The 12,871-nt window shown below is 38.1% G+C and overlaps 1 protein-coding gene across 8 annotated transcripts in view; it reads right to left on the reverse strand.

Annotated features, from left to right (window-relative positions):
• FAT1 (FAT atypical cadherin 1) overlaps positions 1 to 12,871 on the reverse strand; it is a 148,910-nt gene that overhangs the window by 27,483 nt on the left and 108,556 nt on the right. For all 8 annotated transcript variants that reach the window (XR_012158655.2, XM_073341873.2, XM_073341878.2 and 5 more), the window contains 5 exons: positions 10,682 to 10,957; positions 10,208 to 10,418; positions 2,196 to 6,263; positions 1,363 to 1,559; positions 32 to 185 (listed from right to left, as the gene is read on the reverse strand). Coding sequence is in view for 7 of the 8 variants with exons in the window: in XM_073341873.2 (XP_073197974.2) it covers positions 32 to 185; positions 1,363 to 1,559; positions 2,196 to 6,263; positions 10,208 to 10,418; positions 10,682 to 10,957 (4,906 nt within the window). In the remaining variant the exon portion in view is untranslated. The remainder of the gene's footprint in view (positions 1 to 31; positions 186 to 1,362; positions 1,560 to 2,195; positions 6,264 to 10,207; positions 10,419 to 10,681; positions 10,958 to 12,871) is intronic.

Raw genomic sequence — 12,871 nt, forward strand, 5'->3', positions numbered from 1 at the left:
TATATGTAATATTATATATTCTGAATTTTACCTGTGTCTGGACTGAGCTTGAATTTTTCTGCTCCAGTGCCATGCAGTGTATAAGTAATTTCTGCATTGGAACGAATATCTGCATCTGTAGCAGAGACTTGCATGATCAGTTTGCCAGGAGGGGCATCCTCTGGAACAGTATCAGTGTATAAAGCCTAAAAAGTTTTAAAGAAAGATTAAAATGCATTAGAGAAGCAATGCTTAATTGGGGAGGGAAAAGAGGACAAGGACAGATGAAATTATCTGCTTGACATTAGAGGATTCTGGAACATGTGAAGTGAACCAGAGGCTGAAACATCTGAAAATGATAAAGACGTGATTTTCTAATTAATTGCCTCACCATTAATAAATTGTTCAGTGAAGTAATTATTTATTACTGACATTCACAAACTCAAGGATTCTGAGTGCCAAGGCACAGCCAAGAGCTTCAAACACCTGAACATCTGATTAATTATTTCCTGATATCCACACCCCTACTGTTGTGAATTTCATTCAACTTCCTATCTCGAGCTACTGATAGGTCATATTGCCCAGGTCTGGTCTGACCTTCAAAGAATTGATTCACCCCTTTTATAAAACAGCTTAAGACCTATAGGACTCCAGTTAAAAACAGAGACACAACACATACAGGCTTTAAAGACGTAGGTGAGATCTCATCGGTGAGATGGCAGAAGTAAATTTTTTTTTTAAATCAGAAAATCAAAAGTGGAAAAGGATGGCTCTGTCAGCAGGCTTGGGGACATACATGGATTACAGAATTTTAGGACTTTGACACTGCAATTTCCTTGCCTGTACAACCTTTCCACTCCTATCAAGGATAGCTCCGGCACCACTGAGCACAGCACTCTTTTAATTCCACCTCTATTAGCATGTGCACAGCAGTATCATCCTGCCAAGTGCAGGTACCTGGACTTCTTTGGAGCCACACTTCCTATGGAAATCAGTTAGTATCCACTGCCATGGCAGCAGCATAAAGCATGCTCTCTCCTTGCTTTATCTTTGCAATGCCTGCATTAACATGGGAACTTAAGAACTGAAAATCAATTCACTGTCTTCCAATCCTCCGCATAGTGGCACAGTGAGTTATGAATAGGTTGCTGGGTCAGCCCTATGAGTTTTTAAATTATAGTGAAATGTAAAGAGACTGCCCTTATTCAGCAACCTCTTGTCTTAGTGGCCCAAATAATTTCTTCTCCACATTTATTAGAAAGTCACTTCCATAAAAAAAACAATTTTTCTCAGTCTCTTGAGTGGTCACCTAGGATAAAGAGGATTTTACAATGGAAGTGTACATATACTGAAAATGGCTGCTCATGTAAAATTCAAGCCTACCTTTTCACAAACAGGACTGTTGTCATTAGCATCTAGGACTTTAACCTCAACCACAGCTTTTGTTGCAAAGGTCCCATCAGTAGCTGTAATGTTTAGAAGGTAATTGTCCTTTTCTTCCCTATCCAGAGGTTTTCTGACATAGACTTTCCATTCATTCTGCAAGTTTTCAACTGCGAACTGTCCAAAGGGATCACCTCCTAAACAGTCAAAAATGTGTCATTCAAGCAAAAAGAGATAATGGTACTATTTAGGAGAAAAAAAATAATAAAAAAACCCCCAACAATCACACCTCATGGCTTTCTGTAAAAAAAAAAAATCTTGATTTTTTTTTTGGGGGGGGGGGTTAAAGTAGCATTTTAAATCAGGTTTTATATAAATACACATAAAAAGAATTTAAGTGCATTCAGTATTTGCTATTAATGTTGCCATGGTGATTAATGCAGCATTATAGAGGACGACATATTTAAACAATTACACTAAACAGAAAAACATTTTTAAAAAAATCTACTGAAGATTAATTAAAACTATGTTCCATCTATTATTTTATGGATTTTTTTTGCTTTGTTTTTCATTGCACTAATTTATTTCAGTCTAACTATCTCCTCCTGTAAATATAAATATCACAAAGACAAAATGAATGATAACTAAACTATTTTTAAACAAGGTAAGTAAAAAAAGTGATCCATCCTGATGGCTTCTGAAACATTTTAAAAATTCAAAAAAATATCATATATGCCCCATTTCAAATATTTTGTAATCTTTTTAAAGCGGGTTACCTCACTTCATTCTAGTTTTATAACTCAAGTTAATATTAAATGTTTTAAAACATTTACCTGTAACATAATAGGTGACTTGTCTGTTAGATTCTTCTGTATCAGCATCAGTGGTACTTAAGATAGCAACCACACCACCAGGTGGATCGTCTTCACTAACTGTCCCTTTGTATATCTCCGCAGTAAAGCGTGGAGGATTGTCATTCACATCTGTAACAGTAACTTCAACCACTGTCATAGAAGACAACTGAATTTTTTCACCACGATCAGATGCAACCACTGTAATTTTGTACTTATCCCGTTTCTCATGGTCAAGCGCTTTGAGGGTGGTAATCCAACCTGTTTCCATGTTTATGGCAAAAGACTCTGTGATTTCCAGTTCTTGTGATGGATCTAAACTATACGTAACCTGCCCATTCAGTCCTGAATCCAAGTCAGTTGCTTTCACTTGGATGACTCTTGTTCCGCTTGGCATGTTTTCAACAACGAATGCTTCATATGGACTGGACTCCAAAACCGGTTTATTGTCATTTACATCTTTTATCTGAATGCTTATATCTACTGAGGAAAAAACATTATAACCTTCGTTCGTATAATGTGCCAGCACTGCAAACTGATACCACTTAGTTGTCTCATGATCAAGACTCTTCTCAAGTTTCAGTCTCCCATTTTGTCGGTCAATCACAAAGCATTCATCCCTATTGCTTTCAGGAGTGTTCCCTTTAACTAGAGTGTATACTAATGTTTGATTATGTTCTGCGTGTATAACATCAATCTCAGCGCCAATAGGAATGTCCTCGGAAACAGTATAAGAATAAAATGGCTCTGCAAATTGGGGAAGAGTCACTTCTGGTGGGAGTATTCTAATATAGATAGGAACCACTGATTGTTTTTGGGGAGATCCACCATCCCGGGCTTTAACAAAGAAACTCAGAAACTCATTTTCTAAACCAATTAAACTTTCTTTTGTAGTAATTACACCAGACAAAGGATCAATTTCCAAATTCTCGTTGACACTTTCAGACTCTGCTTCAATGGCATATGTAATGTCTGCATTTGTACCCTCATCAGCATCAGATGCCAAAACTTTAGTGATAAATGTTCCTCTTGGAACATTAGATCCAATATTCACTTCATACTCTGTTGCTCGGAATTGAGGGGCATTATCATTATCATCTGTAAGTATCACATTAACATTGCAAAAAGCAACTTTTCCTCCAGCATCCTTGGCCATTAAACTAATAGAAGTTACTTTTTCTGTTTGTGTTTCACGGTCAAGCTTTTCAGAGGTAAATATTTGCCCTCTCTCATTAGTATAAAATCTATCTTTGGCAAAGTCATTTACAATATGATAAGTGATTTGTCCATAAGTCCCAGAATCTTCATCTGTCACTTTAACTTCAGTCACCAAGGTATGCAATGGAGCATTTTCAGCTAGTTCCACTTCATATTCATTCTGACTGAAAACAGGGCTATGCAAATTGGCTCCAGTAACAGTTATCTGTACCTGAGCTGAACTTCTAAAGACCCCATCAGACACAGACACATTAAGATTATAAAGACGCTTCAGAGTCTGTTTGCGTGGGTTTGAGATGGAGATAATGCCAGTTTTGCTATTAATTACAAAATTCATGTGATCATTGCCTGTCAGAATTGAATATTCCAGTTTGTTTACATCTGAACTGTCTGCATCTGAGGCTTTTACACAGGTTACAAAGTGTCCACGGGGAGCCAGTTCACTAATTTTAGCTTCATAAAGCAGTTGGTTAAATAATGGTGGGTTATCATTGAGGTCAGTTATATTGACAGTTACAATGATGTCACCGCTCAGTGGGGGCATTCCACCATCTATGGCCCTTACTAGTAATTGGTGTTGCTGGATCTGTTCATAATCCAAAGTTCTTGCCGTTAGAATGAGCCCACTGCTGCTATCTATGTGGAAATACTCGTGACTCTTGCTATTATTTTCAACCAAGTGATAGGAAATCCTTCTGTTTGTTCCAGAATCAGCATCTGTAGCACTAACTTGTACAACAGATGTTCCAATTACAGATGCCTCAGAAAGGACTGCAGTATAAGATAGCTTTGTAAACAGAGGAGGATTATCATTTATATCTTCCACTATTATATCTACAAACACCTCAGCGTGAGCCCCAGTTAGAGAGTCAGTTGCTCGTATGCTCAGTTTATAGGCAGGATGGGACTCAAAATCCAGAGTGGCAACAACAATTATAACTCCAGTATTGAAGTTGATAGTAAACTGATTGAAAGGATCTCCATCTGTGATACTATAAAACACCTTAAGTCCTTCTGGGCTGTTTGCCTGTACATGGACAACAGGGCTATGCAACTGGATGTTTTCAGGTATCTCTGCACTATAGAAAGGCTTTTCAAAAACTGGCATGGCTTTATTCATAACAGTGATTGGGACTGTAACTTCAGCAGAAAAACTTGGTTCTCCTCCATCTTTTGCCACCACTGTGACAAGATATTCCTTATTTAGCGTGTCTGGTTCGAACTGTCTCTTGAGTGAAATTTCACCAGTGGGCCCAATATGGAAGTGTTCATGATGGTCTTTGAGGTAATAGCGTACCTCTCCATTACTCCCTATATCTTTATCTACTGCTGTAACACGTCGAATAACGTGGCCCACTTCAGTGTCTACTTTAACAGCAGCATAATATGGAAGATTGACAAAAACTGGAGCATTATCATTTACATCTTCTATAGTGACCTTCACCACAACATGTGCAACTACTGATGGTTTATGCTCCTCTGTCACCTCTACCACTATATCAAAAGATTCTTGTTGTTCTCGATCAAATGGTATTCCTGTGGTTGAAAGTACTCCTGAAGTGTAGCTGATTTTAAATCTACTGTCTGGATTTAGAATATGATAAAACAAAGGCTCATTTATTTGATTCCCTACAGCAGTAATGACAGCTATGGTTTTCGCCTCAGTGGAATTCTCTCGCACTACTGCAGAGTAGGAACTCTGTGTGAACTTGAGTTGACTTGCTTTGCTTTCCTTCACATTAATTTTTACAGATGCAGTGCTTGCAAATCTCCCATCAGATGCTCTGACTGTTAATTCATATCTGCTTCTTAACTGAGTTGTATTTTGTACAGTTATAGTTCCAGTCTTAGGATCTATTGAAAATTTGTCTCCAATATTGCCTTCAGTGACAGAATAAATTAGTTGTGAAAAAGCTCCTGAATCAGCATCTGTAGCATTTACGGTAATGACTTTCACTCCTTTATATGTAGGCACCAAAAGGGATGCCTCATACAACTCTTTTGAAAACACAGGAGGACAATCATTGATATCAATTACATAAATAGTCACATTAGCTGCATATTCTGCAAATAAATGTGGTGTCCCCATATCATGTACTTGTACTGAAAACTGGAAAATGTTTGTCTCTTCGTAGTCCAAACTCATAATGGTACGGATGGCACCAGTGCTAGAATCAATGGCAAAATACTTGTGCACAGATGGTTCAACAATTTGATAAACCAGCACAGCATTTGATTCTTGATCAGCATCTGTAGCTCGAATTACTAATGGGATATTCTTGTCAGTTAGAACTACACTGTTAATTGAAGCTGATTCACTGATGATTCCCGTGTATTCTGCCTGCATAAAAACTGGTAAGTTGTCATTCTCATCCCGAATATGCACCAAAACAGTTGTATTAGTCGACAACCCAGCCATGTTGGTTCCCTGAACAGTTAGCGTGTAAAAAGACAAAGTTTCAAAATCAAGTATCTTCTTAGAGATGATGACACCTGAGTTTGGATTGATATCAAAGGCATCACCTACATTACCATCTTTTATCTGATAAACTACAGAAGACTGACTATACGCAGTAACCATTCCAACAAAGCTACCAATGCTGACACCTTCAGTGACTTCTGTAGAATATTCCTTCAGTGTGAATTTTGGTGAGGCATTATCAGAAATTGTGACAAAGATAAGCACTGACGTTACTTCGCTCATTGGAGGATTTCCTTTATCTGTAGCTTTCACCATCAAATTGTACTCTCCTTGGTTACTACAATCTAGTTCTTTTGCAATTCTAATAGTGCCCAAGATTGGATCGATAGTAAAAGAATTTCCAATATTTCCTGCAGAAAAAAAAAAGAAAAGAAACAAAAAGTTAACAATGAAAGAGACAAAGATAAATGTACAAAAATTAAGAGTCTGTGCCCAACTGGCCATAAACTAGAAGAATGAATAAATGTTGAGAACCAAGGGAGGTATTAATGTTTCTTAGTTTTGTTCTAAAACAATTTCTAGTCATCTGGAATTTTCCTATAAAGAATTGTTAGTACTAACTTTTGTTTTACTGTAAGATACTTTGCTTTAACATAACTGGAAAAGTTGTCCAGGACTAAAATAAAATGCAGAAATGTAGACTGTCTTAAAATATGCCAAGTTTTCTATAACCTTAAAAAAATTACAGGTGATGTTACTTCTTTAAATCAATCTTCTTAATGAGCTCATGGTCAATCAAATCAAAGCAGCCATTAAACATAAAAACATATATTTAAGAACTCAGGTTAGTAGCATTATAGTTATATTTCAGGAATTAAAATTAATTGCTGCGTTTTTGGGAAAAAACAGTGCTTTTAATGTGCTCAAGTGCATCTCAATTAACTGTTAATGCAAATATCCTTTAAATCATTACTTCTAAATTAAAGAGTCCTTAGTGAATTAGACACTATGGAATCCCTCAGTAATTGATGAACATCATTCAGAACAGCAATGCACATATGACATGCCAAGTAATACATAACAGCGAACTGACTGACACCTGTAGTAACCTCAAATAGCTTAAACAATGATGTCTTATGTTACCCACGCTCTTTTAATTAGTAGTGGACTGGGTAATGAGAAAGACCACAGAACAATCAGGGGCATACAATAGAATTTCACACAGAAGTTAAAGGACCTTGATTTTGTAGATGACTTCAATTTGCTATCCCATACCCATAGGATTTTACATGCAAGCCAAAACAAACCATCTGCAAGATTGAAAATCAACACCAAGGAAACAAAAACCATGAGAATCACACAACAAGAAACCCCAATAATGCTTTTTGTGACTGACAAAGAGGAGGTCTGATATTTTGCATATTTCTGAAGCGTTTTAAGTACAACAGGTGAAACAGATGAAGAAATTGAAGCAAAATAGCAAGAGCTAGTCAAGCCTGTGCAACTCTTAAGCTGAGCTAAGAGAAACAGAAACCTTGCCTTACAAACTAAATTTTGAATATTTAACACCATTGTGAAGTCGGTCTTACAATATGGCACTGAAACTTGGAGTCTTATTAAGACCTTACTATCTAAATTCAAAGTTTTCATAAACAGCTGCTTTAGACAAATCCTCAAAATCAGATGGCCAGGGAAAAACCCATCACACATGAACTCTGTAGGAGAAGGAAACAAATCGATAGGCCAGGAAATTATGGAACAAAATGGAGATGGGTAGGACTTGCATGGATGAAAGTCCCAAATAACATAACAAGACAGGCATTGGACTGGAACCCCCAGGAGAAGAGGTGATGAGGCAGACCAAAGAACACACACCGGAAGCAGAACATGGAAACACACAACAGAAGCAGAATTGAAAGCTATCCAAATGACATGGGAATAAGCTAAGACTGCAGCAAGACACTGGCAAAGACAGAACGTAGTGATGAAGGCATGGAATAGAGAGGCAACAGAGAGAGAACTAGAGCAAAAATTTCCCCCCTAAATTGCTACTAATTAATAGGCTATACCCTGTGCTAAAAATGACAGCTTTCTGAATATTACCAGCTGCAATTTGATATAGAACAGTTGAAAACAAGTTGTTATGAACAAGCCCTTTACAAGTAAAGAAACTGTAACGGATTTTGCAGCCTGTAAGATTTCAACACATGCACTGAATTAGACTAGAATTTGTGGTTCCTCAAAAGTTTAATTAAAGAACAAATATAGCAACTATTACTAAAATCATGTTCTCAACAGGGAAATATTTTATTTAAAATGTTTGAATTATGCAGATGAGTGGGCAGTTGATATTTTCTTTTCTGTTAGTTAAGGCTCTAAGCACAGTGGTGTTCTTAGAATATCCCATTACAAATCCCATCAGCCATTACAAGCATTTAAGGAATGTTCATTCCATATGCTTAGGATATCAGCCATAATGCTTTAACTTCCCAGTAGTTGACAATTCTATAAAAAAAAACTAAGCTAAGAAAGATAAAGTTTAATATTTACTCCCACAAAAATCTGGAGAGACTTGGGAGGGCAGGGGAAGGAAGGGATGAAAGAGAAAGAGAGAATACTCAAACTCTTTTCTTGAAATGCTTTGGCATTCATAAAATGGAATGCACTGTTTATCCAGGTAAGTCAAGAATAGAGTTACATGAACACTTACATATTGCCTTAGGAAATATGTAATATTTCCACAAATAGAAAACAACTGATACATTTAAAGGAGTTTATCATGTTTACTGGTTTTCCTCCTTAGAGTATCATAATCAAATTTATTTAAAAAATTATGAAAATAAAGCATGTATTATATTATAGTTGCAATGGCTTTTCATATTTGAATGAAATTTCAGCAATAAGAATCTCTTTTTTAATATAATAATGAATCTGTATGGTTTAAAAATCCTTTTATGGCTGGGACAAATCATAAGGTATAATTGTCACTTGCAAAATCACATAGTTTTTGTATTTTTTTATACTTTTTAATAAAGTTTCTGATGCTTGATACTGACTTTTGTTTTATAACATTTTGTAAAGCTAAAAAATAAATTTAATTCCTTTTCCAATGGTGGGTTTTTTTAAAATTGGTAACAAACGCAGAGCATGTTCATTTTGCAACATGTATAGTTGGTTCAGGTGCTTGGCAAGGGGATATGGAGCCATTCATATCTAATTCACTGGTGTGACCAAAAATCATTACCAACTGGCAGATGCTTGGTAGTCCAAATAAAATGAGGTAGTGATTTCAGTCTGGCTCCTGTGGTATTTATTCACTTCTTAAAGCTACCTATCATTGCCACTTGTGGGCACCTTAGGAAAGATGCCAACAAGACAAGCATTGGAATGAAGAAGCATGAAAAGTGAACTACCACCACCAATGATCTCTCCATGTAAGGGATGAGAAACACTGGCGAGTCGGGTATGGGATGCTGTTCATACTTTCATTACTTTGTGGATAAATGGAAGACCCCATTTTCTAATGCTTAGAAATCAAGTGCAATTAATTAATTAACTAACAGAATGAACAAGGTAATGTATTAAAGAGATACTGTGAGGTTAAAAATAAGTGGCCGAATCCTAGATTCCATTGTGGCTGCTTTGCACTGGTTTGCCAGCACAAAGCAGTTGCAAACCCAAGTTAACAGGTTACCCAAGGACTCCCTTCCATCAAGGACAATCCTCAGGTGGTGTAGGGCTACCTGATAGCAAACTCCCACCCCTTTTTAAACCACCTAGTAATGGGTCATAGCTTGGGAGCCGCTACGTCTCCTAGACTGGAACCAGGCAGTGCTCCATGGATTGCAGGAACATGAAGGTGATTTAAAGTGAACTTTCTGTACCCCTCCCTCCATGCTGTACCATATATCAATGAACCAGATCCAAGAGTCTGGCCTAATATTTTTAAAATTAAAACATTTACTTATCTATTTTACAAAATACATCAGATAATAAAATCAAAACGTATTTAAAATCTAATTTACTGTTCACTAATTATAATGTTTATGCTCTTTTAAGAGTAACTTTTTTTTCCATTTTCTCCACTGGGAGAACAAAAAACAGATGAGTCAGTTTCACGTTGATTTCTATTTGGTTTCTAGTCATTTTCACTTTGAGGTTCTCAAGCAGCAGCCAAATGAAATAATGTTTAGGATTTAATATGTCCATTTGGTGTTTTTTTAAAACATTATAGAAACATTTATATTGACCTTTGATTCTATAATGGCTTATTTTTACATACTTACATTTCAAGTCAACGATGACCAAAGTAAATTTTAAACTATATAGAGGACTTAAGAGACTGTGGATATACCTGATTCAATAGAGTACACAATTTCTGCATTTTTCCCTTTGTCTTTGTCTAATGCTGTTACTTGGAGTACCGCTGACCCAACAGCTGCTGACTCATATACCCGTCCTTCGTAGGGAAAGCTGGTGAACCACGGAGCATGATCATTTGTGTCACTAACATTAATGACAATTCTAGCAAAATTGCGTTTGACAGGAACATCTTGATCTCGTACCTAAAATGATGAACACATTATTAATAATTAGCAGCAAGCTTTATTTATACTACTACTAATCCAATTTCTGAGAGAACTATTACGAATTTAGGCCTCGATCTTTACCATTTAAATAAATGGGACTACTCAAAGAGAGTAAAAGTTAAACACATTTGTAAATTTCGCCAAGATCAGAACCTAAATGTATATCAAAAGCATTCTAACTGTAATGTGAAAAAGGTAAGCATGTTATCTGCTGCAGAGTAACAGGTAGGCTTGTTTACCATCACTGTAAGTATATGTTGGTGGATGGCCTCATGGTCCAATTTTTCAGAAGTATAAAGAGAGCCCGTTCCAGGATCCAAACGAAATTTCTTGAGACTGATGGGATCAATGCTACTCTGCATTGTGTAAATTAGTTTATTCTTCTCATCCCTGTCGGTGGCACTGACTTGCAAAATTTCTGTCTCTGGCACTGTGTCCTCAGGTATAATGACTTCATATTTTGAGGTGGAAAACTGAGGTCTGTGGTCATTTGTATCTATCACTTTGATGTATACCTGAAACAACACAATGGAAAAAAAGATTATGTTGATAAATATTGGTGAAAATAAAGAAGAAAACAGGACACTCAGGAATTATGGAGGAGGAAAAAAAAAAAGATGTACAGAATAAATCCAGAAGTCCAGACAGTTAAAAATCTTTAAGAGGAGGTCTCTTAAATGGAAACCATTCATGTATACTGTACAATTAAAAGAATGTTTACTTATTTTACAGTAACTGCGGTTCTTTGATATGTTGTAGTCAGTGTGGATCGTGCTGTAGGTGTTCATATGTCTTATTGGAAGAATCCCATCGGGAAACTATGTCCAGATTCCACGCTCTTTGCGCTGCCAGAGCAATGCAATGCAATGCAATGGGGACAGAGCAGGGCACAGTACCTGGCTCAAAGTATCTCAAAACACTGTGCAAAGTACTGAGTTAAATATCAGCAGTGCTATGATTGTGTAAGCAAATATAGCAGCTCAACATTCATTCCCAAAGCCATTAACATTAGAAAAAATGGTTACCTACTTTTTCATAACTCTTTTTCTAGATGTGTTGCTCATGTCCATTCCATTCTAGGTGTGCACACACATCCACATGCATGGCCGTTGGGAGTATTTTGCCTTAGTGGTATCCCTAGGGTTGGCTATGGCACCCCCTTGAGTGCTGCACTTATGCCTCGGTATATCAGGCACCGCCGGCCCTACGCCATCTCAGTTCCTTCTTGCCGGCAACTCTGACAGAGGGGTAGGAGGTCGGATAATGGAATGGACATGAGCAACACACCTCAAAGAACAACAAAATGTTCAACCTACGAAAAGGTAGGTAATAGTTTTTTCTTCGAGTGCTTGCTCACGTTGATTCCATTTTAGGTGACTCACAAGCAGTGTCCATGGAGCTGGGCTCGGAGTTCATGGTCATGCAGTTTGCAGCACTGCTCCGCCAAAGCCAGCACCGTCTCGAGCTTGTTGGGTAGGTGCATAATGAAATGCAAATGTGTAGATAGATGACCAGGTAGTGGTCCTACAGATCTCCTGGTTTGGAACCTGCACCAGGAAGGCTACTGATGATGCCTGTGCTCTAGTTGAGCATGCCATCACGACTGACAGCAGAGGCACGTTTGCCAGCTCATAGCAGTATTGGATGCAGGCAGTGATCCAGGACAAAATCCTTTGAGTAAACCCTGGGCGATTCTTCATTCTGTCTGCCACTGCAACGAACAACTGTGTCGATTTATGGAACGGCTTTGTCCTATCTATATAGAAGGCCAGTGCCCTCCTGACATCCAGGGAGTGCAACCTGCATTCCTCATCTGACATATGAGGCTTTGAAAAGAAGATAGGTAAGTATATGTCCTGGCCAGTATGAAACTGGGAAACTACCTTGTGCAAAAACACCAGGTGCAGTTGCAGCTGGACCATATCCTTGAAGAATACTGTATAGGGTGGTTCTGAAGTAAGTGCCCTGATTTCGGACATCCTGTGGGCTGACATTATCACAACCAGGAATGAAACCTTTCAGGAGAGGCGCAGGAAGCCAGAGGCTGGAAGGGAGGCCCCATGAGCCTCGACAGCATGAGGTTCAGGTCCCAGGGAGGGACGGGATCCCAGACATGCGGGAGGAGACGCTCCAGACCTTTCAAAAACTGGGCTGTCATGTCGTGAGCGAAGGCCGACCTGCCTTCGAACAGACGGTGGAAAGCCAAAACAACAGCCAGATGGACACTGATCAATGACAAGTCCAAACCTTGGAGTTTGAGGTGCAGAAAATAATCCAGGATCTCCTGCAGCGAGGCCTGCTCAGCGCAGATACTGTGTTCTGAGGTCCAGCACGTGAACCTTTTCCACTTGGCTAGGTAAGCTGCTCTGTTTCCTGCTAACAAACAAGACCTGCTGAACGTGGGCCACGCATTCCCGTTCGTACACATT

This window comes from Lepidochelys kempii, chromosome 4 (assembly GCF_965140285.1).
Source record: "Lepidochelys kempii isolate rLepKem1 chromosome 4, rLepKem1.hap1, whole genome shotgun sequence".
NCBI classification, from domain to species: Eukaryota; Metazoa; Chordata; order Testudines; family Cheloniidae; genus Lepidochelys; species Lepidochelys kempii.